Below are 24,992 nucleotides of genomic sequence, written 5' to 3' on the forward strand. Positions count from 1 at the left end.
TGCCGGCAGCCCGCCGCGGATGCACAGTCGATCCAGGCACCAGCTCCCCCTGATGTCGCCCCCCACTCAATGGTTCCCCGTTTCACTGGGTTCTGAAATATTCTCCTGGCTCCTATTTTTACTCTTCCTCATTGGGTACTTTAACTTTATTTTATTTTTATTCCTCTAATTTTCTTGCTCGCTTTGCTCTCTCTATTAGCCTTCCTGCCACTGCTGCCCCCGCGGCCCCCACCCCACCCCAGTCCCGCTCCCCTCCCCTACTTAATGACGGCCGCTGTGGGGGAGCGCGTGTGAAGCCTTGACCTCCGGTCCAGGCCAGCACTCCCCCCAGCAGCTCCGCTCCTCTGGCACAGCGCCCAGTTGCTGAGCCCTCCCTCCAGCAGGGTTCGCCCTGGCAGCCCGCCGCGGACGCACAGGTGATTCAGGCCCCAGCTCCGCCTGGTGTCGCTCCCGCTCACTGGTTCCCGGTTTCACTGGCTTCTGCCATATTCTCCTGGTTCCTGTTTTTACTCTTCCTCATTGGGTATTTTAACTTTATTTTATTTTTATTCCTCTCATTTCCTTGCTTGCTTCGCTCACTCCATTAGCCTTCCAGCCATTGCTGCCCCTCCCCCCTCTCAGCCCCCGCCTCCCTATCTCTAGTCCCGCCCCCCTCACCCACTTAATGGCATCCGCGCGCCGTTGCCGCCCCGAAAGCGCGCCTAAGGCAAGCCCGTCTGCGCCCATCTGCGACCCGACTGCAACCAGCGTCCGGAACCCTGTTTCTCCTAGACACTACCACTACGAGTTAATACCCTCCACGCACTTAATCCCGGAAGACACCACCCATGGACACTTCTCGTGCAGATACTGCCACAGATCCTTTACCATCGAGAAAACCCCCACATCTGCTGAAGGCCTGCCTGATGCACGCACCTCCGAAACCCTGACATGCATCCTCCTCAACGTGCACTCCCTGCACCAACACCCCATATAGATCTGGGACCGTTTCTACACCCTCTCGTTCGACGTTGCCTTCTTTACGGAAACCTGGACCAACGCCACCTCCACCTGACATCGCCACGGCCATCCCTGCCGAATACAAGATCCAGAGAAAGGACCGCACCCCACTGCCCAGGAGGAGGAATCGCCATTGCACACAAACCCCCACTCCGACTCTCCACATACAGCACGACTGGCCCCCCACTCCAACACAGAACACCTCCACTTCTAGATCCGTACCAGCCCCAGGACCATGCTACTCTGCACCCTCATCTACTGACTGCCGGGACCTCGTACCCAGTCAGCAACTACCATCGCCGAGTTCGCCGCACCCTATGCCATCACCTCCACTGACTAAATTCTACAAGGGGACCTGAATTTCCACCTCGACAACTGCAATGACCCAGACTCCACCACTCTCCTTGACAACCTCGGACTGAAGCAGCTGGTCAACACGTGCACTCACAGAGCTGGACACACCCTCGACCCAATCTTCGCGGGAGGGACTAAGGTCCGCTCTGGATGGATTACCACTGCGTCCACTTCACCTTCAACACCACAACCTCACCCAAGCCCTCCAGCACCCGCCACGAAGGAACTGGAGCAAGGTCACAGAGGAACACCTCAACACCAACCTCCAACCCCCCCCCAGCGCCACGACCAACACCAACTCCGCAGCCATGGAATTTCACCGCTGGGTCTCCCGCTGCGCCGACAAGCTCGCACCCCTCCAAACAACGCCCTATGAAGGCATCCTTGTTCACCACAGAGCTACAAGAAGCCAAACGCTCCTGCAGATGCCTAGAGAAAACCTGGTGAAACCAGAAAACCACAGAAGTACGGAACAACCACCGGAGCGCCCTGAAGGAAATACCACCAGCGCATAAGAGACACCAAACGGACTTTCATAAGAGGCAAAGTCCAGACCAACGTGAACAATGCCAAGGAACTGTTCAACCTCATACAGCAGTTCTCAAAACCCCCCAGTTAAGCCACGGACTTCACACCTTTCCAGGAACTCTGCGACAAGCTCAGCTCCTACTTCCATCTGAAGATCAAGGTCCTCTACGACAACTTCAGCGAACAGATGCTGGACACCCCCCCCCCCAACTCCACCGATAAGCCAACCATCATGACCTGGAATCCCACCACCATCGAACACACCACAGCAACAATGAAGAAAACCTACTTAGGAGCCCCAACGGACCCCTGCCCACCTCACATATTCCACAAGGCCTCCGCCGCCATCACATCCGAACTAGGATGGACCATCAATGCCTCCTTCAAGTCCAGCATCTTCCCAGTTGACGGGAAACAAGCAGAGGTGAAACCCTTCCTCAAGAAACCAACGGCTGAGCCTCCATACCTAAAAAACTACCGGCCTATCTCTCTCCTCCCCTTCACGGCCAAAGTCACAGAGAGACTCGTAAACGCCCAGCTGACTGCCTTAATTGAAGAGACCTCCAACCTAGACGCCTCCCACTCTGGATTCGTCAGCAACCACAGCACCGAGACCGCCCTCCTCGCCGCCACTGATGCCATCCGCATGCTACTCGACCACGGACACACTGCAGCCCTCATCCTTCTGGACCTCTCCGCAGCCTTTGACACTGTTTCAGATCACAAGCTCGCAATTAGACTTCACGACGCAGGGATACAAGGAGCCGCCCTCGACTGGATCCAATCCTTTCTCTCCGGCAGAACCCATAGGATCAGACTCCCTCCCTTACTATACGAACCCACCGATATCAACTGCGGAGTACCCCAAGGATCATCGCTCAGCCCCACACTCTTCAACATCTACATGGCCCCCCTCACCACCATCATCAGACAGCATGAGCTCAGCATTGTATCCTACGCCGACGACACCCAGCTCATCCCCTCACTCACAAAAAATGCAGAAGACACCAGACTCTGCTTCCAGGAAGGAATGAAGAACTTGGCAGCCTCGATGAAAGACAGCGGTTTGAAGTTCAACTCAGAGAAGACCAAGGCCCTCATCCTCGGACCCTGCACCTCCGTCTGAGACAGCACCTGGTGGCCCTTCGCCCTCGGGCATTCACCAAACCCCACAGACCACACACGAAACGTCGGCATCATTCTCGACTCCTCCCTCTCCATCGACCAACAGATAAACGCCGTTGCTTCCACTAGTTTCAACGGCCTGCACATCCTCCTCAAGACATTCAAATAGATCCCCCCCGACTGCAGAAGGACCGTCACCCACGCGTTCTTAACCAGCATACTGGACTACGACAACGCCCTATATGCCGGAATCAACAGAACTCTCCTACACAGGCTCCAGACCATCAAGAACGCCGCAGCCAGACTCGACCTCAGGACACTCGTCACAAACACATGACCCAACACTTACAAGACCTCCACTGGCTCCCCGTCACCTTCAAACTCCTCACCCACGCCTACAAATCCCTCAACAACATCGGGCTGAAATACCTCAATGAGAGAGTATCCTTCCACGTACCCAAAAGGAACCTCCGCTCCGCCAACCTCGTCCTGGCTGAGGTCCCCCGCATCCGCAGAAACAGGACAGGCGGGAGAGCCTTCTCCTACATCGCAGCCAAGACCTGGAACAAGCTCCCTGTGAACATCAGATGCTCCCCAACCCTGCACACGTCCAGGAAGGACCTCAAGACCTTGCTCCTCGACTGATCTGGAGCTGCCCCCCACCTATAGCGCCTTGAGACCCTCACGGGTGAGTAGCACGCTTTAGAAACCATTGATTGATTGATTTATTGATTGACAGTGCGGTCTGGTCGCAGGCTCGGCTGTAATAATAGAGCATCTGCCCTTTGGTTCGAGCGGAGTGCACACAGCATTTACTTTCTACATCTTGTCTCTCCCTGATGCTTCCAATCTCCCTGTACAGGTGACCTGCAATAATTTCTGAGTAAAGCAAATGCTGTGGAACCTGATTACAACACTTTTCCCTCTGCCCTTGGGGTTGCCCCCCCTCATTATCCGTTGTCATAGACTTGACTATGAATCGTCATATTTTCCATCATTACTGTGTGGGTGCCTTTTGAAGAGGAGGAGGAATATGAATCCTACTATGAAGAGGATCAAGGGCACCATTTAGAGGACAATCTGGTTGACCCACTGGACGCTTTAGGGCAACAGTCTATCAACAGGACAATTGAGACGGCAGTCCCTCTTACAGTCTATCAGGTTTTGGTGGCTGCCTTGAAGCCCATTACAGCCCACTTGGAGAGGTTTGCCAAATGGCATGTGTTTGACCTGCAGACTTCCCTGAAATCTACAGAAGGTAATACTGATCCGCCTCGCAAGGCAAAAGCCAAGTCATCTGATTGGCCTCATGCTGACCCCTTGTCCATCCTTTCCCAATGCTCTCTTGGGATCATGAATACTGTTTGGCCCCTTATCCCTCCAAAAAGTCTTAGTCCAAGCGTAAGGTAAACACAGACACAGATTCTACTAATTCTGATCACGATATCACCTTGAGACGCAAAAAGGCCACAAAGTCCACCTCTTTTAGGCCTCTGGTTTTTCCCCATTCCCCTTCCAACCCCTTCAACTTCAACCTGGAGGACATATTCCATCCAAGATCATTTGCCTGGGCCGCCGCTCTTGTGGCGTTAGAATACCTACATGATAAGTTGCGCAAAAAGATCAACAAAGAAGTTTGCAATCAGCTTAGGGCGGAATGTCCGAGACTAGACCTTCCCAACAACGTTGCAGAAACTTCCAAGATCAACCTTAGTATGTTAACATGTCTGAAAAAGTTTGCCAAGGATCCCCAGAAGGGCATAGACCACTCCTGGCGTGGGTGTCAGGATAAGATGCTGGATGTCACAGGGCCCCTTCCAAAAATTCTAGAAAAGGCGTTAGCTGCCTAAGAGACTGTTTCCCCTTTTGACCCCGAAATCCTAGCAGGGTAGAGCCACTGTGTCATATGCCTACTTGGAAAGGGGCGGAGGTGGTAACCATTTATAAGAAAGGAGATAGGGAGGACCCTGCCAACTACAGACTTATTAGTCTGATCGATACAATTCAGAAGTTAGTTGGCAGGGTCATTGTAACTAGAATAGGGACCTGGTTAGACGATAACAACATCTTGACACGATATCAGGCGGGATTTAGGCGGAATGTTGGCACGATGGACCAGGTTTTCAGGTTTTGTGCAGTGTATTGGAAAACTGTGTCCATCGAGAGGGGCAGTCTATATCTTGCCTTTATCGATCTCAAAACCTCATTCGATGTAATCCCCCGCGAGAAGTTGTGGACAGTCTTGCTGGACATGGGGTTACCGAGCTATTTACTACAGTTGGTTAATAGGCTCCACGAGGGAAATTATGCCAGAGTCCGGTGGGGGAGTCAAGGTCAATTAACAGAGAGGGTGCCAGTTAGCAGAGGGGTTCGCCAGGGGTGTGTTATGGCCCCGACATTGTTCTCCCTCTTTATAAATGGGGTGGTAGACCATTTGAGGGAGGACAATGCCGATGCCCTAGTCCTGGCAGGGGAAAAAACACCAACCCTACTCTTTGCCCTCCTGATGTCTAAAACCCCATCTGGTTTACAGAAGCTGCTTGACCGCTTTAGTTTGTTTTGCGAGGAGCGAGGGCTAACAGTTAATACAACAAAAACTAAGCTGATGGTTTTATCTACCAAAGAAAAGCCAGGAAGGTTCATCTTACTTTAGATGGGTCCATGCTAGAGGTGGTGGAAGAGTTTGACTATCTGGGGGTCAGGCTATGCAACAACATGAAATGGGACTCCCACTTAGAGCTAGATGCTCTTAAACCTGAAAAGGGTTTCTGGAGTTATCCTGAGAGACCAGCGAGCGACTACTAGCAGGCCAATAGCATCAGCCCTCATGGTTTATGAGGGGAAGGCGCTGGCCTCGGCGGTTTATGGCTCTGAATTGTGGGGAGATGAAAACACGAGAGATCTGGTTACAGCTGAGAATAAGTTTGTGAGAGACTTAGTATCACTCCCCCTCTCAACCCCTCTGAAACCCCTGTACAACGATATGAGTAAACGCTCAATCGCAGATATAGTACGCCTTCGTCCACTGCTATTTTGGGTACGCCTGAGAAGGACCCCAGAATTAGCAAATTATGCTAGGGTGTTGGACGAGCTGATTAAACTGAATGTGGCAAACAAGATAAAATGGTAAAGTTCCCTGAGACAGTTAGTTGTGAAGTTAGGAATGGTAGAATCTTGGAATTCTCAGACGCCACCTCATAAACAAATTGTTAAGAAAATGTATTGGGAGTGGGTTGAGTCTCAGGATTTAAAAAGCACAAAGTGGGGCCAACTAACTAATCAATTCCTTGAACATAAGCCATTGAGGAAGTTGGAGCCTTTTTTGGATTATATCCAAATCCCGAGAGATAGATCCCTCTTCCTGAAGATGAGGTACGGTATACTCCCCCTCAAAAAGTTCACAGAGGGGTGGAAAGGAGCGAGGGATCACAACCTTACTTGCCCAGGGTGCCCATGCAAGAGGGAAACTCTGCCCCGTTTCTTGTTTGCTTGTAAAGCTTATAAACACCCTAGAGCAAGATGGCTAAAACCTGTGTGTAGGGAGATGGGAGTGAGAGATTTCAGGATTGCCTTGCGTATTTTCCTATCGGACACTACATCGTTGTTTATTGTTTGCGGGATTGCAAAGTATTTGGCTAGTGCCTGGTTCATTCGGACCAGGCTGACAAGCAATATTAATAACCAGATCCCCGTACCCACATAGATGAATCTTAGATTAATTGCACTTTGTCTGTAACCATTACTTTTTTATTGTACATAGATTTTAGCCTTTTTAAATGATGACGGATGTAATACTTTTGTACATTGATTTTATGTATATAAATGTTTGTACTTTTATGATATGTAATATATCGAATAAAGTATTACAACAACAGCCATATGCCTACTGGGAAACTCCAATTGTGCTATGTCCTCTGAGAGCTGTAAGTCCCTTCTGATGCGTACGGACACAAACTTGATTGAGCTAGTTTTGTCCGACTCTGGTCCCTTAGCTGAGGGATAGCTCTTCCAGGACAAATTTGTGAAGGACATATCAAAATTTGTTACCACGTTTACAACCCTAGATAAGGCGCAATCCAACCTCAAAAAGGTGTTCCAAGCAGGCTTTTTGCTCAGGTCGGGCGAGGCAGGGGCAGCACTCCAGGCAGTCCCTACTACCAAGGTCGAGGAGACTGTCAAGACTCCAAAAGAATGGGTACTTTCTTCCATTCCAGACAATGCTTTTCCAGGCACCGCTTTCCAGAGGCGGGCCCAGAACAGGATTCCAGTACTCGAATTCCACAGGTAAGGGTCATCAATGTCTCTGAGGCTCAATAGGGGGATCCAGTACAACTCTTTCTTCGCAATTGGAGTCTTTTGACTCAGGATGCATGGGTAATACAAACCATTCAGGGTTTCTGGCTGGAGTTTTTTCAGGCACCCAGGCAACAGTGGCTCACTCAACAGCTACAATTTTCTCTACAAGACTTCACTTTTATAGATGCTGAAATAGTAGACTTGGTGCAGAAGTGAGCAGGGGCCTATTGCGATTCTCATCCTGAGGGTTTCTGCGGCAACATCTTTCTAGTATGAAAGACAGGGGGTGGACACAGATTTGTCCTGAATTTGCAGTAGTTCAACTACAGGCATTTCAAGATGGAGGGTATTCATCTTCTGACAGACTTGTTGCAGAAGGGCGATGGGATAGTCCGTCTGGATTTCAAAGATGCCTATCTATCTGCTCCCATCTTTGGTCCACACAGGCGGTTCCTTCAATTCCCGTAGAGAGGCAGGTAGCTGGAATACTTGGTCCTTACTTTCAGGCTTTCTTCTGCACCATGGTGCATCACCAAGATGATGAAGCCAGTGATAGCCCACTAGAACGAGAAGGGAGTACTCATGATCATTAATTTAGACAACATTCTTAACATGGTGCACTCGCAAGAGTTAGTCACTCTACATCTGCAGATGATGATATCTCATTTACAGGACGTAGGATTTGTTATCAACAGGACCAAATCAATCCTTTGTCCTTCCCAGACCATAGATTTCTTGGGGTTTGTGATCAACCCTCTGTCAGCTCAGCTGCAGCATCCCAAGACCAAGTTACGGGACATAAAAAAGGAACTGAAATCTGTCCTTTCCTGTCAGTCTCCCTGCAGGCAATGACTCGCCTAGTCTTTCTGCTAACCTCCTCCATTCAGGCAATATTTCCGGGGCCTCTTCACTACAGGGCCCTTCAGAGGTTAGAAATCCAGCATTTAAATAAAGGGCTTAGCTTACAAAGATCAGGTAACTCTGAGAGTGAGAGTGGAGCTCCAATGGTGGCTGGGACATGTGGATGCGTGGAATGGCAGAGCCATCCTTGGGTCTCAACCATAGTAGTTACAGGGTCAGACACCAGCTGTAGGGGCTGGGGAGTGTGTTGTGGAGACATCTCAACAGGTGGCAGGTGGTCTCTCCGAGAGTTAGAACTCCATATCAATTGCCTGGCGGGGTCCTTTGCCTTCAGGACTCCCCCCCAAAGAATATGTCTTGTTGCATCCTCCTCAGGATGGTCAATATATCGGCAATGAGGTACATCAGCAAGTTAGGGGGCACAAGATTGTCCCTGCTGGTGGAGATAGCCAAGGACTTTTGGCACTATTGCCTGAGTCACAAGATATCTGTGAGTACATTCGGGACAATTCAACAAAGTGGCGGATTGGAACTCCAGGTACCTGATAGATTACAGGGATTGGAAGCTCCAGTCTTGTCTGTTCTGGTTGATCCAGAATGTTTGAGGTCCCTATAAGGTAGCCCTTTTTGCTTCCACACTGAACAGCCAATTGGACGAGTACTTTAGCTGGAGGTCGGATCCATTGTCAAAGGCAACAGACGCTTTTTCTCAGGATTAATCGAAGGACCTGAAATATGCCTTTCCCACATTCGCAATGATTTCCAGGGCAGCAACTTGGATCAAGCTGCAGGTAGCAGGGGTGGTGCTTGTCACCCCTGTGTGGAAACACATCCTTGGTTCACAGACCTCTTTGAGTTGACGTACAATTTCCATATCCTTCTTCCTTGATCTCAGATGATGCTCCAGGACCCTCAGGGGGAACTGCATCCAATGGCAATATCGGAGCAGTTGCTCCTGATGGCCTGGAGGTTTTCCGGCAACAGTGGGATTTGCCAGGCTTTCAGATTGTGCTTACAGAGTTCATTAAACAGGACTGGGCCCCCTCCACCAGGAAGAGGCATTCTTCGGCATGGAGATGCTGGATGGGTTAGTTCTTGGAATGGCACGTGAATCCCATGGTGGCAGAGGTACCTCACACAGTGAATTTCCTGTCTCAGAAAGCAGCTGAGGGTTTATCATACAGGTTGGTGAACAATTTTCATTCTGCTATTTCAGCGAGACATGTACAGTTTAATGATAGGTCTGTTGGGATGCAACCTGTCATCTGTAAACTACTTAAAGGTATTAGGGTTACTAATTCTCCCAAGTCTAAGTATTCCATTTTATGGGGCATGACTTTGGTCTTAAACCTTTTTGAAAGATGGCCGGGTAATGAACAATTGTCTAGAAAACAGTTGTCGGCTAAACTAGCTATGCTCTTATGTCTCATGTTCAGTAAAAGGACTTCGGTTGCCAGAGTTCTGGACATTGCAGATAGAGCATTTACTTCTGAAGGAGTTTCATAAACAGTTACTGCAGGACAGAAACTTTTTCAAAGTGTATTGAGCATCATGTATTTCCTAATAATGATAAAGTGTGTGTTGTAAAATGCTTGAAAGCTTAAGAGGAATGTGCTTACACATTCAGGGCCGGCTTTACCACTGGTAGCACCCAGTGCGACAATCGTTTTTGGTGCCCCCACATACCATGACCGCCTCCTTAGATTCTCTCACTAACACAGCGCAAAAGTGCCCCTCATCTCTTCAAACATTAGTTATTGCTAAAGACAGCACCCCATGACCCGCCCAGGTCAGGACCCCCTCCACAGGTCAGCGCTCAGTGCAGCCACACAGGTCACACTGCCCTAAAGCTGGCCCTGCACACATTGAGAAGTGATACCTCGGGTTAGTTGTTGATTGCTTTACAAAAACCTTTTAAACCTGTGTCATCGGCCACTATAGCCAGGTGGTTAAAACCAGTGATGGCAGAGGCGGGTATAGATACTCAAGTGTTTAGAACTCATACTGTTCGGGGTGATATGGCCTCTAAATCCTTTATGTTAGGCTCCACTATTCAGGGTATCATGAAATTGGTTGACTGGTCATCTGATTCTACTTTTAACCCCTTTGGCGCTTAAAACGGAAACCGTCATGCGCCTCGGGTGAGCTGTGCTAGTGACGGAACGGTTCCGTCACGGCCCGCTCGACGCGCCTGCGCGGTGCTGATTTCGCTCCTGCGCGGCGCGTTCTATTGAGCGGGCGCGTTCGTGACGGAACTGTTCGTCACTAGCACAGCTCACCCGAGGTGCGTGATGGAGCGGTTCCGTCACAAGCGCAGGTGAGCCGTGCGACTCCCCCCCATCCCCTAGCACTGCGGCGGAATTGCCGCCGCAGTGAAGGGGTTAAGCAATGTTATTACAAACAAGTGGGTGACATTACCAAGAATTTTCAATTCTTTTATGGAAACGGAGGCGAAAATGATCCCTCCCAGGAATATCATTCATTGATTTGGAATGTCACGATTTGGCTGTTCTTCTTTCATTGTTTACCCTACCAGTATTTATCCCTCTGGGGTATATGGCTATTATGACGCCTTGTTTCTTTTATAGGTTCCTATCAGAAGATGGATTGAACACGTTCAAATGTCATTCCCTGAGTTTGCTCTTCGCACTCCTGTTGCTGGCTGAGCTGCTGCTCACGAATTGATGATGCCCGCTCGTTTTCCTTTTGGCTACTGTTGTTTATCGCTGATGTTTAAGTTCTTATGGACTGTTCTGAGCAAAGAAAGAGGCTCTCAAGATGGTGTTGACTGTACTTATATGGGCTACTGAGCCATGATTAGTGGTTAATGGGCAAAGCGTCATGGAATATGTTTGGGGATGAACTCATTCCTTATCTGTATCAAATTTGCTGTCAGTCTCTAATTAGTGGTGTAGTTCCAGATTGCTGGAAAAAGGCGGTTGTCTCCCCACTACTAAAGAAAGCTACTCTAGATCCCCAGTGTCCTTCTAATTACAGACCTATATCCTTGCTGCCGTATCCTATTAAGACCCTGGAGAAGGTTGTGAGTAAATCCCTGTCCATATTTGTTGAAGATAATGAGATGTTGGACGAAGTACAGTTTGGTTTCCGCCCTGCACATAGGACTGAAACTGCCTTGGTCTCAGTCTTGGATGATCTGAGAATGCAGGCTGACAATGGTCAGACAGTATTTCTAGTGCTGCTTGACATTTCAGCAGCATTTGACATGGTCAACCACCGGATCCTGGTTAAGAGATTGGAGGAGATGGGAGTGGTGAGTAAGGCACGAGACTGGCTGCAATCTTTTCTGTCTAACAGGCAGCAGGTAGTGACCTTACCACCATTTACCTCCCAGAATAGGGACGTTAAACATGGGGTCGCACAAGGCTCGGCTATCAGCCCTGTTTTGTTCAATCTCTATCTCCGTCCACTCGTTGTCTTGATCAAATCCTATGGCTTGGATGTAATTAACTATGCGTACGACACTCAGCTTATCTTCTCTATTGGGGGTAATGAAGCAGTATCTTTAGAAAAATTTCACAGCTGCATGCGCAGAACTGCAGACTGGCTGAAAGAAAACTCATTACAATTTAATGGGGAAAAACGGAAGTCCTGTGTTGTACTGCAGGTAAAACTCTGCGGCCTCTCCCTGCTGATTTTTGGCCAGATTCGGCTAATAATACCTTATTGCTGGCTAAGACAGTGCGCAATTTAGGAGTGATGTTAGACAATAATCTACAATTAGACTCCCAGGTAAATAAAACTGTGATCACCTGTCTATCTCTGCTTCGGGCTCTTCGGAAGATACTCCCTTTTCTACCATTTGCAGCGAGATCTCAGGTGGTACGGAGTATCGTCCTAAGCAGAATGGACTATTGCAACACGCTCCTATTGGGCACTCTTGCCTCCTTGATAAAAAAACTACAAAGAGTGCAGAATATGGCTGCTAGGCTGGCACTTAACCGGCCACGCAGAGCCTCCGCATCCCTTGCCTTAAAGGATCTACACTGGCTGCCCATTGCACAAAGAGTCCAATTTAAGGCACTCTGTATTGTATTTAGAGCAATACATAAAATTGGACCAAAGATGCTGCAAAGGAAATTCACATGGTACGCTCCTGTCATATGTCTGCGTTCCTCCTCAGCTAATCTGATTTGTGTTCCCTTTGTGACTAGGGTCCGTATGGGTGGTAGATCCTTCTCATTCACAGCATCTACACTTTGGAATGCCCTTTCTTTGGAACTGAGACTAATAAATAACCTGTCAAGTTTCAGAAAAGCACTGAAAACGAGGCTGTTTCCTAGAGATTAGCTCCCTACTGTTGTGGGCAGTATTCGCAATAGCTGATTGGTAACTCTAAGCGCCAGGATACCCTTTGGGTGATAGTGCGCTATATAAATGTACCTACATTACAATACAATATGTAGTTTATGTTATATGTAAAACATTTTTTCATTGGCTGCTGTATTTTGTGCTGTAAAGGTAGAGAAGCGTAATCATCACCTCCTTGTCCTTAATAGAACTGAAAATTCTTGCCGCAATTTTTTTAATTCTGAGTAGCTGCACCTCCTTAATTTGAAAGAAGAGTATCAGCACTTCTAAACAGGCAATACCAGATATTACACAACACCGATACTGTGACATAGCGAGCACCTACAAGTCTTTGTTTTAATGTCCATGCCTACGGGATATGCTGCCTGTCTGTCATTGCGTCTGAATATTTGTGGGTCTTTTTGTAAAGTTACTTGTGAGCACCACACAAAAGCCACTCCGCAGTGGTTGCAAGAAACAACAAGCAGACCTAAACCTTTCCTGCTCAATCAGTTATACCTCGGGCAGAAGCCACAAAACGAACGTAGCTTCTAAAATCTTTCATCACCGACCAGATTAATGACCAGTCATAAATACCGTGCCCCTAAACCATCAGGTTTATAATACCTACATATGTGTTCTTTGCCTGTGGGAGTCTATAACTAAATACTGTAGAAAAACAATCATTTACAAAATGATTAGTGGACATATCACAACTTTTACTGTCGTCGTAAACTATTTTTGATTTTACGTCCTACGCTGCCATCTAGTGGTTATTTGAAGATACGTTTTCTTTTGAAATAAAGTGGTATTGCCGAAATGTAAATGCTGTTTTCAGCGTGTATTCTTCTTGGACTTCATTCCTTTTTGGTAGACTCTTAAAAACATGTTTTTCTAAGCTACCCAGCATATGTTATTCTATATAGACAAGAATTGCAAATGAACGTATATTGTCCAGCAGAGAAAGCTTTATCCTGCTCTCTCTCAGAAATTAAAATATAACGTGTGTTGGTCCTCATCCAATTCCACGAGTATAAATAGAATGCAGACAATATGGGAACAGTCACTGGGGACACTTTCAAATAGCCCCTGTAACAATAGCCCCAGTAACAACTTTCGTCGCGTTTCATACATTCTCAAAGGCTACTACCCTGTACCTTTTCGGATTCCGTACCACCAGGCTGCTCAATAAGAAGTGAAAATAGATGAAACAATAAAACATATATAGAAAATTTGATGTAAAAATATTTGAATTTTTAAATATTTGGAACCAGGTTAACGGCCATTTTAGAGGTTGCAAATGGAGAATCGGGCTGTTTGTGACCGCTAAAAGAGCTTGTGCAATGTACCAACCTTGTTTTGCAGGTCGGTAACCTATTACTGACCGATTACTCTTTTTTTTTTAACAAGTCTTTTTATTGAACAAAGTGTAGTGTGCAGTACAGTAATTAAGAGCATGGATGGCAAATACATTGTATAATACAGCACTTCTTCATGAGCAATCTATTTGCTGGATCCCCGAACTGACAGTACAGTGCAGGCTGTTACTAATGTTCCTGCGCCACTTGGTGGTCGCACCGCCCCCCACTCACCCCTCCCTGCCCGTTACATTACCAACCCCTATGAGCGGCCTGATGATGCCACACCTTCTCCCACTTCTTGGGGCAGCCCCTGACCTCATATACAACTTTTTCCACTATAAAGCACCAATCCAAGTCAGCTTTCCACTGATCCACGCTCGGTGGCAGAGCCACCCCCCACGCCCAGGCAATATTCCTCTTGGCCACCATCGCCTCCACCATTAGCCAGAGTTTTTGGCATTGCGGCCATACTTGCTCCTCTGTTACCCACAGTATGTGCCACCTGGCATCTGTGGGGAATTCTTGTCCCAGGACAAAATGAAACAGAAGCGCTTCATTTTTCTTTTTGAAACGCATGCCATGTTCATTTAAGGAAAACAGGCCGAATTAAAAAAAAAAGTAGCTTTATTTAAAAGCAAACACAGATATGGTGATCTGCTGTCCCCAGCAGGCCACCATCTGTGTGTTATTGCCCTTTCTCAATGGGTCGCAAACTGCGACCTGCCTCATGAATATTGATGAGGCAGGTCATTTACGACCCCATTGCGAATCGTTAAATATGTCTGAGGCACCTTAGTACATTTCATTTTGCAAGTCTCTAATTGCGAGTCACAAAAAGTCACAATTAGCGACTCACAAATTTAAATGGTCGTACACCTGGCCCTTTATGTTGATATCAAAATGTTTTAGGAGTAACATTAATTTTAATGTCACTGTGCTAGCCTTGGGCTTCTCTCAGGGTTAGCGTTAGGCTCCAGGTTACGGGTGATATTAGGCAGATTGTACAGCTTAGGCTCAAGACTGTGATTTTCTTGGACATAAGGTTAGCATTAGGCTTAGGGTTAGGGTTTTGAGTAAGCTTTGGGATTGACTTTAGTTTTAGTTCTTCAGATGTGTTGTTTAACCTTTTTGTGCATACATATACTATATTTTCAGGATTATAGTCATTATCATTATAATTATAGTTTTAGGTATTCATATGTTTTTTGCTTTCTATATCATTGTTTTTATTCATTACAGTATAGGTATTTTGACTTACCACCTTTTTCTGTTGTAGTAAATGAAGTTTGTGGTTGAAAAATTCTGGAAATCCTGAATTTATGAATCAGGATTTACAAATTCCAACCTCAAATTCAACTTTTTGATTTCCTAAGCTATACTTATGACTTGGTATTTTTTAACCATGAATATAAAAAAAACCAGATAAACATGTAGGATTTCTCATTTATGATTTTTGGTTCAGTCCTTTACCTTTTATGGTAATTAAAGGTACATGGAGAATTCCGAAATCACACATGTTGCAAGTGTGGTGTGGATTTCGAACACAATCTCTTCTGCCAAAATCTAAATGAAAGCTTAGACGTTACTAATACGGTCTCTAGTTGAGAAAGAACTGATTGATAATTTGATGAAGGCAAATACTATTCATCATGAGTTTCTTTTTTCAAGTGTTTTGTAACGAAATTATGCAAGTTTGAACAAGAGCAACTGTATTATGCTTGGTTTTCTTATTTTATGTGTTTACACTTTAAATTGTTTGTAGGAGGTTCTTCAAACTCAATAAAAGAGCTTGTAAATAAAAGTTTCTATATTTCTTCCTACAATGTTAAAATTGTTTCTCCATGTTGTTATCCTCTTAAGGTTTCAAGCGTATGACGACAAGTACACCCTCAATCCCCACGAAATACCAGACAGTTTGTATCCCTCAGTCTGAAAAAAAGGGCTTTAGTTCTAAAGCACACAGATTTCCATATGATGCCAACCAGGTAATCAAACGTTTTTTTTAATTATTAGGGGTTTGAAGTACTTAATTGTTCAATGAGAGAGCTTTCAGTTTCTCTCCCATAGAAAGCCTTAAAATTGAGCATACGAAGGGAAGAAATGGGAATTTCTTAAAAACATTTGCACACATTGGTTGCATTATTGTTTCACGATACAACTTATCTAGATCACTGTCTGGCAGAGAGTGAGCCCGAAAATTCCCTAAGATATGCACCTGTAAATTTATTTACATTGCCAGTAAATAGTACAACACATTTACCTGGTTTTCCCCTCATCCTGACAATTGTTTGAGATCCTCAAAGGATCCTAAATCCAATATGCAAATCCAGGTGCCAGTTTTGTGAAATACCCTTAATTTGAAACAGATGGTGGATACTGAACCCAGGCTGAAATGGTTTCTCCTGGAAAGAGTTTGCAAAGCCCCTGATCCCACCCCACCCCGCCCCCAACAAATAACATATTTGTAATCTTATCCCTTTGCGACTTTTCGTTACTTCCCGGCAGATTTTAAATGAATTATCGAGAAGTAATTTCCCTTCTTCATACCCCTCAAAGCCTTTCCAGCGTTGAAGCCAAAGTAACGGTTGACATCCTCCCTCCCACTGTACCCCGCAATCCCTCATTTCTTTGGCTTCTAACCTGTTGGACTCCTTTCCTGCTTCCTCTGACTACATGTTTGCCCCTCAGCTTTGGGGTCTTTGTACTTTCTGAACTGCTCATCTTACATTCACCACCCACAACTGGCTTTCTCTTTAAACAACCTTTAGAAACTCTTCATGAACATGTAACTTTTTGTCTCATATGGAATAAATCAATATAGCAAACCATGGCCCCCAATTGTGGAATATCCTTTGAATCTGCTTCTTTTCAGAGTCCCCCAAAAGAATCCCATGACATGAATGTTTGGGGCCCACCTCAAATGTTCCAGGACTTCCACTTTGCCATCTAGTGCATTCGGGACACTCATGGCTCATGCAGGATTTCCAGGTTCCAAGTCGAGAAACCTTCCTCTGCCGCCTGAGTACATTTCCCAGCTATGACCACCTCTCTCTCTGCCCCTGAAACTCTGCCCTTTTTTAGTAATCACCTCCAGTACCCCATAATATCTCTCTGACCCCAAAGGACATCTCACATGGACTCCTCTCTGTTATCCTCTTCTTCCACCTCCTTCCTCCCCACTTTACATGGTGGAAAAGTCTGGTGTTATTGTGGATTGTTTCCACACGTTGAAAACCATCAAATAGGAGCCCCAGTCTTCAAAAGAGGGGCCCAGAGCCTCATAGGGTCTCCAAGCTTAGCCCCAGTCTACCGAACACTCTACCTCTAAACCCACCCCGCCCACCCAGGCCTCCAGTGCTCCTCTATTCAGACTTTTTTTGGTTACATTGATCCCCATCTCAAGTCTCCTAAAGGGCAGGCAGTGCACACCTGGTATGGAAGCCCTGCTCCTCCATCTCCTTATACTGTCCACCAAACATATGTGTCCCTGAGGTCTGGAGCAGGCTATAGGATTACTGCGGCTTGGCAGCTCAGCAAAGCATATCCATTTTACATGCGACCCGGCGCCACCGCATGTCATTTCTTTTTTAAACCTCCTCCTTCTCCCTCTCCTGGTTCCACCAGCCACTTCACCGACTTTCCTACATAACCCGTGCCTGGCCTAATTGCCTTCCTTCACTTCTTTCTACCCTCCTGTTGCCTTTCACTCGAGACATGGCTGCAACCACAATTCATAACTATGTTCCCTTCTATTTTTGTGGTCTTTGATGGTGACTTGAGTACCTATATAACCACTTTTGACTCACTTTGTTGTAACCCTTGTCATTTGATAACTGGTTTATCCTCTCATGAAGTTAGGATTTCCAAAAGTCCCATTTTCTGTGGGGTTGTCTTCCATTTCAGTGGTCTGTTCCAATGTCCTTAATGAGCTGCTACAGGATGCCAAATGCCCTACATTTTGCCACTCACTGGACAAGCAAGAAAGGAGGATTGGTGTTTCCAGGCACACTCCTCCAGTGGCCTGGCAGGGTGTCCAATCTCACTTTTTCAGTCTTATATGCTCTGTAAAAGAGCTACATAGTGACGGGGAGAGAAGAACTGCAGTTTAGGCAGGGTCCTAAGCAGTGCTGCTTCAGGAACACATTAAGCATAAGGGCTGCAAATACAGACTGCATCCAGCAATTGGTAAACAGCCCTGTATGTTTGATTTTGTTTTAAAACATTTATTTATTTTGATTTTTATTATTACACAAAACAGTTTTTATAATGTGCAAAGTACCCCACAATGTACCTCATGGTGGCCCATGATACTCTAAGATTTCCTTCCACTTGCCCTCTCAGTATTCCACTTCTAACCACTCCTGCCAATAGGATTTAGCCACAAAACAAGTTTCACTTGAGTATAAATTGTCAATAAGTATTTGGTACATATTAGACACACCATCTATTAGAAAGTTCCCACCGGTTGAGATAGTCCACGATTGGCAAGAATGAGAGATGAATTGGGTCTTGCCCTAGTTTACCTCTCAAACAATGGTGCACTTGCCAATATTTCCAAAGCTGCGACTGGTAGAGTGAAAATTCTGATTTTACGACCCAAAGGAACAAAGGGATTCCCGATCAAGGAGATCTCCAATTGTTTTAATTCCCCGTTCTTCCCACAGAGCCCATCTAAATGGCTTTCGATCTACAATGATTCCCTTATTGTTCAAAAGTTGTGCATCCTTATGAACGGTACTATACACTCTCAAGAGTCAGAGCAAATCTCTCCAAGCGGCCCACATAGCCCTTATGGTTGGAGGACAAAGTGTTGCTGCTAAGACATGAGAATTGCACAACATACCTAAGCCCCCAGGAGCCTTAACAATATTCCACTCCCAATTTGGCTGATCAGTAACAGGAACCAACAGACGAGCCAGTTGCAAAAAATGTTGAGCTAAATAGTAAAGGCACATGTTAGGGAGCCGAAGACCACAAGACCCAGAATCTGCTTGTAACCATGACTATTTAAGTCCTGGTTTCCTGCCTGCCCAGATAACACTCTCAATACTCCAATTTACAGTGTGAAAGGTACGTGCAGGAATAATCAAGGGCAGCATACCAAAAACATAGATATATTTAGGACCCGTCACCATCATAATCATCTGTACCCTACCGCGGAAAGAGGCTTGTAAGGTGGACCATCTCACAAAGTCCTGTTCCATGTTATTCATTAATGGCTGGATATTATCAACCACCACATTATCCAAACCTCTATTTATCAGCAGACCCAGATACTTCAAACCTGAGGCCTTGCATATGAGACCAAAATTGTCTTGTATGGTTCACTGATTCCTACAGGTGAGTGACATCGCCTCACACTCAGACCAATTCATCTTATATTTGGAGAAGAATGAATAAGCCTTGATTAAAGTCATGAGTTGGGGTACAGAGGAGGCAGGCTCTCTCAAAGTCAACAAGAGGTCCTTTGTGTAGAATAAGATCTTGCAAGCACCTACAGATGTTCCCAATCCCATAACAAGCGAAGACTGACATATTGCCCCACCAATAGCTCAAGTGCTAAAAGGAACAACAAACGCGACAGTGGCCAACCCTGACTCGTGCCTCATAAAATTTGTAAGGGCTTTGAAAAATGACCACCATAATCAATCTTCGCTGAAGGGGCTAAGTAAAACAACTGAATTTTGGAAAAAAAATGGGACCTATCCACACCCTGCTTAAGGTACGAAAAGATGCCTCCACTGAAACCCGGCAAAAAGGCTTTTCGGCATCCAAACAAAGCAGTCATCTGAATCATTCTGTACTTGCCATATTACATTGGACAAGAAATGCATGCGATTAAGAGAAGGACAATCTAGCACAAAATTCACTTGAGAGCTGTGTATCAGGATAGGCAGAACTTTCTTTAAGCGAGTTGCAAGGAACTTTGCAAGTATCTTCATGTCTGTATTAATAACAATGATAACTTGCACAATTTTCAGGATCTATCTCTGGCTTCAAGATTAGGCTGATAGTTGCTCTTTTAAACTCTGGTCGAATGACAGCATCACCTTCTGGCTCCTTATAAAGCCTATAAAGAAGCTGAACCATCAATTCTATGTTTATAAAAATCAATTGGGAAACCGTCATCTCTTGGAGCTTTATTATTTGACATACTCCTGATAGCCGCTGAGATCTCCTCCTTTGTGATCGCTCCCTTCAGGAGCAGACTACCCTCCTCAGACAAGGAAGACAAATGAAGATCCCGTAAAAATCTGGTTCAGAGGCGGCATCAAGAGAGGCGTCTGAACTATAAAGTACTGAGAAGAAGTGCGCAAACGTTTCTGTGATCTCTACTGGGTGTGTGAGTAAAACATGAGTTTCGCTATGAATTGCTGGAATAGCAGAGTTTGCCTCTCTGATGCAATTGAAGCTACAAGAATCCTGCCTGCCTTTTGACCTTGCGCATAATGACGCCACTTATGATAAAGGAGGGCATATCCTGCTTGCTTAGTGATATGCGAATTAAGATCATATTTTGATTGCTCTAATTGACATAAGGAAGCCGTTGTGGGATGCTGTACATATGTTTTAGTAATATCACGTACCACCCTCTCCAAACGAGGTTGTGTATCAATAATTTCCCGCTTGCGTATTGTTGAATCCCGCGTGAGCATACCTCTCAAGGTGGCCTTCGCTGCTGGCCATAACATCTGTGCTGAATTTGCTTTGTAGAGGATGTGTTATCTAATAGGGATTGATGTAAATGGCCAATACGTTTTTGTTTACTCTTCAGGGTATGGTAATAGGAGACATTCAGTCTCCAATGCTTTGATGTTTTGAACACATGTCCTAGATCCAATTCCAAAACATGTTAGTGCATGTTCAGAGATTTCCCCAGGGACAATCCAACAATCACTCAGGAAAGCTAACGAGACATGGGACATTAGAAATAAATCTATCCAACAACAAGTTTAATGGGCACAAGAGATACATGTATACTCCCTATCCATAGAGTATGTTGAGAGCCATGGGTCCTACAATCAATGATCATTCATTACACAATTCAACATTGCATTATCTCTTGCGTTAGATCTATCCATTGGGCCAGAATGATCTGAATGGGTTTCAAGCGCTACATTTCAGTCTCCCCCAATAATAGTCTTTGTGGAACCAAACTTTAGTCAACAGTCTGGATAGTGTTGAAAAAAAGGATGCCCGAGTCTGGTTAGGGGTGTACACTGATCCTAGAATCAAAATGTGGTTCATACTTTTAAATAAAACATAATGGGCCAATGGATCTGTCTATGTTTGCAGGGCAGTAACGGGTACAGATTTATGGAAGAGAATGGCAACTCCACACCTTTTTGAAGAGGACCAAGAATCAGAAAGAGCAGAGGGCAGTATACTGCTACTAATAATACAACCTACCCAATTCCTCCTTAGTTTACTAGACTCCAGAACCGAAAAATGCGTTTATTTGCAATAAGGTTATGTCCGAAAATTTCGATGCAATGTAGGACCGATCCTTTTTCCTCCTAAAGTAGTGCATTAGGCCATTAACGTTAAGGGATAGTATGCAAAAATGTTTGAATTGTGGCGTTAGAGACATGGATCAAGGATAGAATTAAGCTATTCACAGTTTGAAGCCAATGTACTAAAATTAAATTAAGAGAGAGGAATGTGGGATTGAAAATGATGAAACAATGCTAGGGTTCTTTACTGTGAATATGTCTTCAGTGTTTATGTCTTCCAATAAGCCTGTTTCAAAGGGATCACTTATTGTCATGTTAGCGGACAGAGCTACAGAGAGGGTATGCTTTGCATAAATGGCTATAAGCTTACCACAAAAGTGCATTTTGGTGACTATACCATGAAAATGGGCACTGACCTCCTTCCCAAGGTAGTATCCAGTCCCTTTGCTTTGAACACATACTTACAGGACATCTAGGCCTGTTGCCTGCCCACCCAAGTTACTTTGCCCACTTTGATATGGCTACTCACTAGGTATTTAATTTATGGAAATCACTTCCTGTGTTGAGCCTGCTTTTAAGCTCTCACACTATTTTCATATAATGTGAAAAAGACATACAGAGGTTGAGAAAAATGTTCTTTAGGTCCTTTGGCAGTAGGTGCAATGGGCCATTATCCATGATGGATACTCATATTTGCCATTGATGTTTCAGTGCTTTAGGCAATTTCATTCCATTTAGATGATACTGTTATTCATTCTGTAAAGTTGTCTCTCAAATGTGGCAGTAATCAGCATTCATGGCTCACTCCCTGAGGTGGTGAAGGGATTGGCACTAACACAATAATCACATTCACTATGCTTTTTTTTGTTTTATTTGGAATAAAAAAGTGCCAAATATACATACATAGGTAGGAAAAAGAAACAAGGAAACCCTTAAAATCAAAAAGGGATCAAAGACAGTAGTTATTTTAAGAGACAGTGGTCCTGATGATGATCCCATGACCTTGTTGGGGATCGAAACGTCGTTGACACTCACATCTTAACTCTAAACTGTAATTCTTAATATATGTGGAGTTCAAGATGTCATTTTGATTGTGACTTTTGCTAATTGACATTTTTTCACTAGAAGTCACTTTTAAGTCACCTGCCTGTAATATGGAAATGGGCTGATTTCCCAATACCCTGTCATGTCCTGCTCACTCACCGGTTTATGTTTTATTTTGTTTGAATTAAATTGTGAATAAATCTTTGAAACTGTCAACGTTTCACACAAACAGACCCAATCTTCACTGTAATATTGTGACTTAATCGTAATTATTTACCTTGTAAGGAAACATACATATATGGCAGCTTTTGCTGGCTAGCAAGCAAATATGCTATTCAACATTAAGGCGCACAGGGCGTATTTTGAAACTCAGAATTGCATAAGCACAACCCCTCCCTCCAGCCTCCCTCTCGCCTCACAGTAGATGTAATCATCCAGTCTCTTTGACACTGCTTGAGGTGTGTCCATGGGTTAGCAAGCATAGGGCTAGTGCCCTGTCGCCAGGGTGGCCACCGACAGCACCAACTTGATCCTGCCCATATCCCAAATATCTAGACAGTGAGGATGCATCCACTTCGAAGGCTGCAACTCCTCAAGGGGAGCTGAATGTTGTCTGAATGGCCCCCAGATGTTCTTGGGACACAGCTGAATCATAGCTAGCAGCTAGCTAGCATTCAACTGCTCAGGGAGGGAACCGGTAGTGGATCCACTCGGCAGTCTAGAATTAATCAAGAAGTTCTGACTGATGCCAAAAGCAACTACCCTGGCATCTGGCAACCAGTCTTTAACTTGAAGTAATGGGCTGCATCCCCAGGGCATCACCACTCCCCATTGGGCCAGCATGGTGGCAGCAAGTTGAGCGACGAGGGGCGTCTCAGGAATTCAAGAGTCCTTTATCTCATCCACAATGTGTAGCACTGATGATGAAAAACCTGCAGTCCCCAGATACCTCCAGGCGAGGTGGAGGAAATCAGCTTTTCCCACACACTCGATAAGTTTAAAATAATTCTGAGTTATATCTTTTATGAACCCTGATTTAAAATGAATAAAAATATGAGCTTCTGATAGAGACTTCTAACCGGAGATTCCTCACCTTTTGAATACTTCCCCAATATCAGACTGGATCCAGAAAATCTCCAGCAGTATTTTGTATGACATTAGTTGGCGCCGGTGACTCCTCACCAGATTTGTTTTGCACTGGATGTGACATACCCAAACCTATATAGGCTCTGACAGACACAGTTGCAGAGCTATCCCTCATCTGATTAAGATTGTTAAACTCTTCTAAATCCTTGGTTGTGCAAGAAAAATATGCCACCTCCCAAATCTACAGGACCCGGAATTGTGGAGAATAACTGTCCCACCACAAGTGCCTACGGTCAAATTACTCATCTGAGTCCTGCAGTGATTGCACTTTGATGCACCCAGAGACCAGGAGCCAGGAAGCTAAGCTCTTCATTGGAAAGCACCGCAAAACCACACTCTGGAATGAAGTGAGGTCTAAAGCTAGGTCCTGATTCAGCTCCCAAGGTCGTTCCTATAACCGGTCTTCTTTGCACTCGAAGTCCTCGAGAAAAATACAAGAAGACACTCCAAAAGTCCAAGTGGCATGCTTGGCCCCATGCTTCAGCTCTGGGTTTCCTGAGAAGGCATGAAGCCGTCATTGTGTCTCTGGGTCAATCTCCCAAAGTCAGTCTACTTCAGCGTCGATTCCACCTCTGGTCCTCCGCCAGCTAGAATTTGGCCTGTAAGTGACAGCACAGCAAAAAGAAGAATTCTGCTATACCATGCTGCACCTTGTTGGCATGTTATTGGGTCCCTGTGGTGAACTTGTTGACCCTAAAGAACCGAGAGGACTCTCAACTGAGCTTTTGCTAGGGTGGTTCCTTTTGGCACCAGTCGGAACCTCTGAATTCATTCTAGACTGCCTAGTGGATCCACTACCGGTTTCCTCCCTGGTAGCACAACCTTGCTGGAATCCAATCTACTGGTGCTGATGCGGGGGCCATCGACTCCAGATGATGACAGCAGTCCAATGCTGAGAGGGTGCCACTCCAATCTCGACCAAGGCTGCACACTTCTTTATCTCACAACGTCTTTATCACCCTTCTGATTCCGATACAGTGCCTCTGCCTTTCGCAAGGGCTCATACTCTTCATGAGATATTTGACACAGATTCCGATAATGGGGTTATGACACTGGGGATGAGATTGCCAATCCTTACCAAGAGGAAAACTAGAATGCTGATCTCCAGGATGCCAGTGGTCTGGATACCTCCCCGGACACTGGTCTGATTTATCCCCCAGGGCTTGCTGCAGAAGACATTTCCTTCCTCGCTATGGTCATGCAAAAGGAGGCGTTGGTCCTTGACCTTCATCTTCCCACCCAAGAGGTTAAAACCACTGTTATGACGGAGGTGTTGCAGCCTGGCCAATAGAGTTCCCCTGTTCAATGAGACTCTTGCAGATAGACATGCTCTTGGATACCTGTGCCAAAGTGTTGTATGACGGAACCACACATGCTTTTACCAGGCATGTCTTTACAATCTGGGCAATACAACAAACACATTGCTACCACACTTTCCTTTATCACGCAAGTCATTACAACGATTTGGCTTAGAGAAACGCTGGACTTTGGAATAGTAGAATTTACTATTCCA

General features: G+C 45.5%; 1 protein-coding gene across 2 annotated transcripts in view; it reads left to right on the plus strand.

The window, feature by feature from the left end:
- STPG1 (sperm tail PG-rich repeat containing 1) overlaps positions 1 to 24,992 on the plus strand; it is a 356,391-nt gene that overhangs the window by 66,750 nt on the left and 264,649 nt on the right. For both annotated transcript variants that reach the window (XM_086956418.1, XM_086956419.1), the window contains one exon: positions 15,696 to 15,820. In XM_086956418.1, coding sequence (XP_086812544.1) covers positions 15,696 to 15,820 — 125 coding nt within the window. The remainder of the gene's footprint in view (positions 1 to 15,695; positions 15,821 to 24,992) is intronic.

Source organism: Lissotriton vulgaris, chromosome 2_1 (assembly GCF_964263255.1).
Source record: "Lissotriton vulgaris chromosome 2_1, aLisVul1.2, whole genome shotgun sequence".
In the NCBI taxonomy this organism is placed as follows: Eukaryota; Metazoa; Chordata; class Amphibia; order Caudata; family Salamandridae; genus Lissotriton; species Lissotriton vulgaris.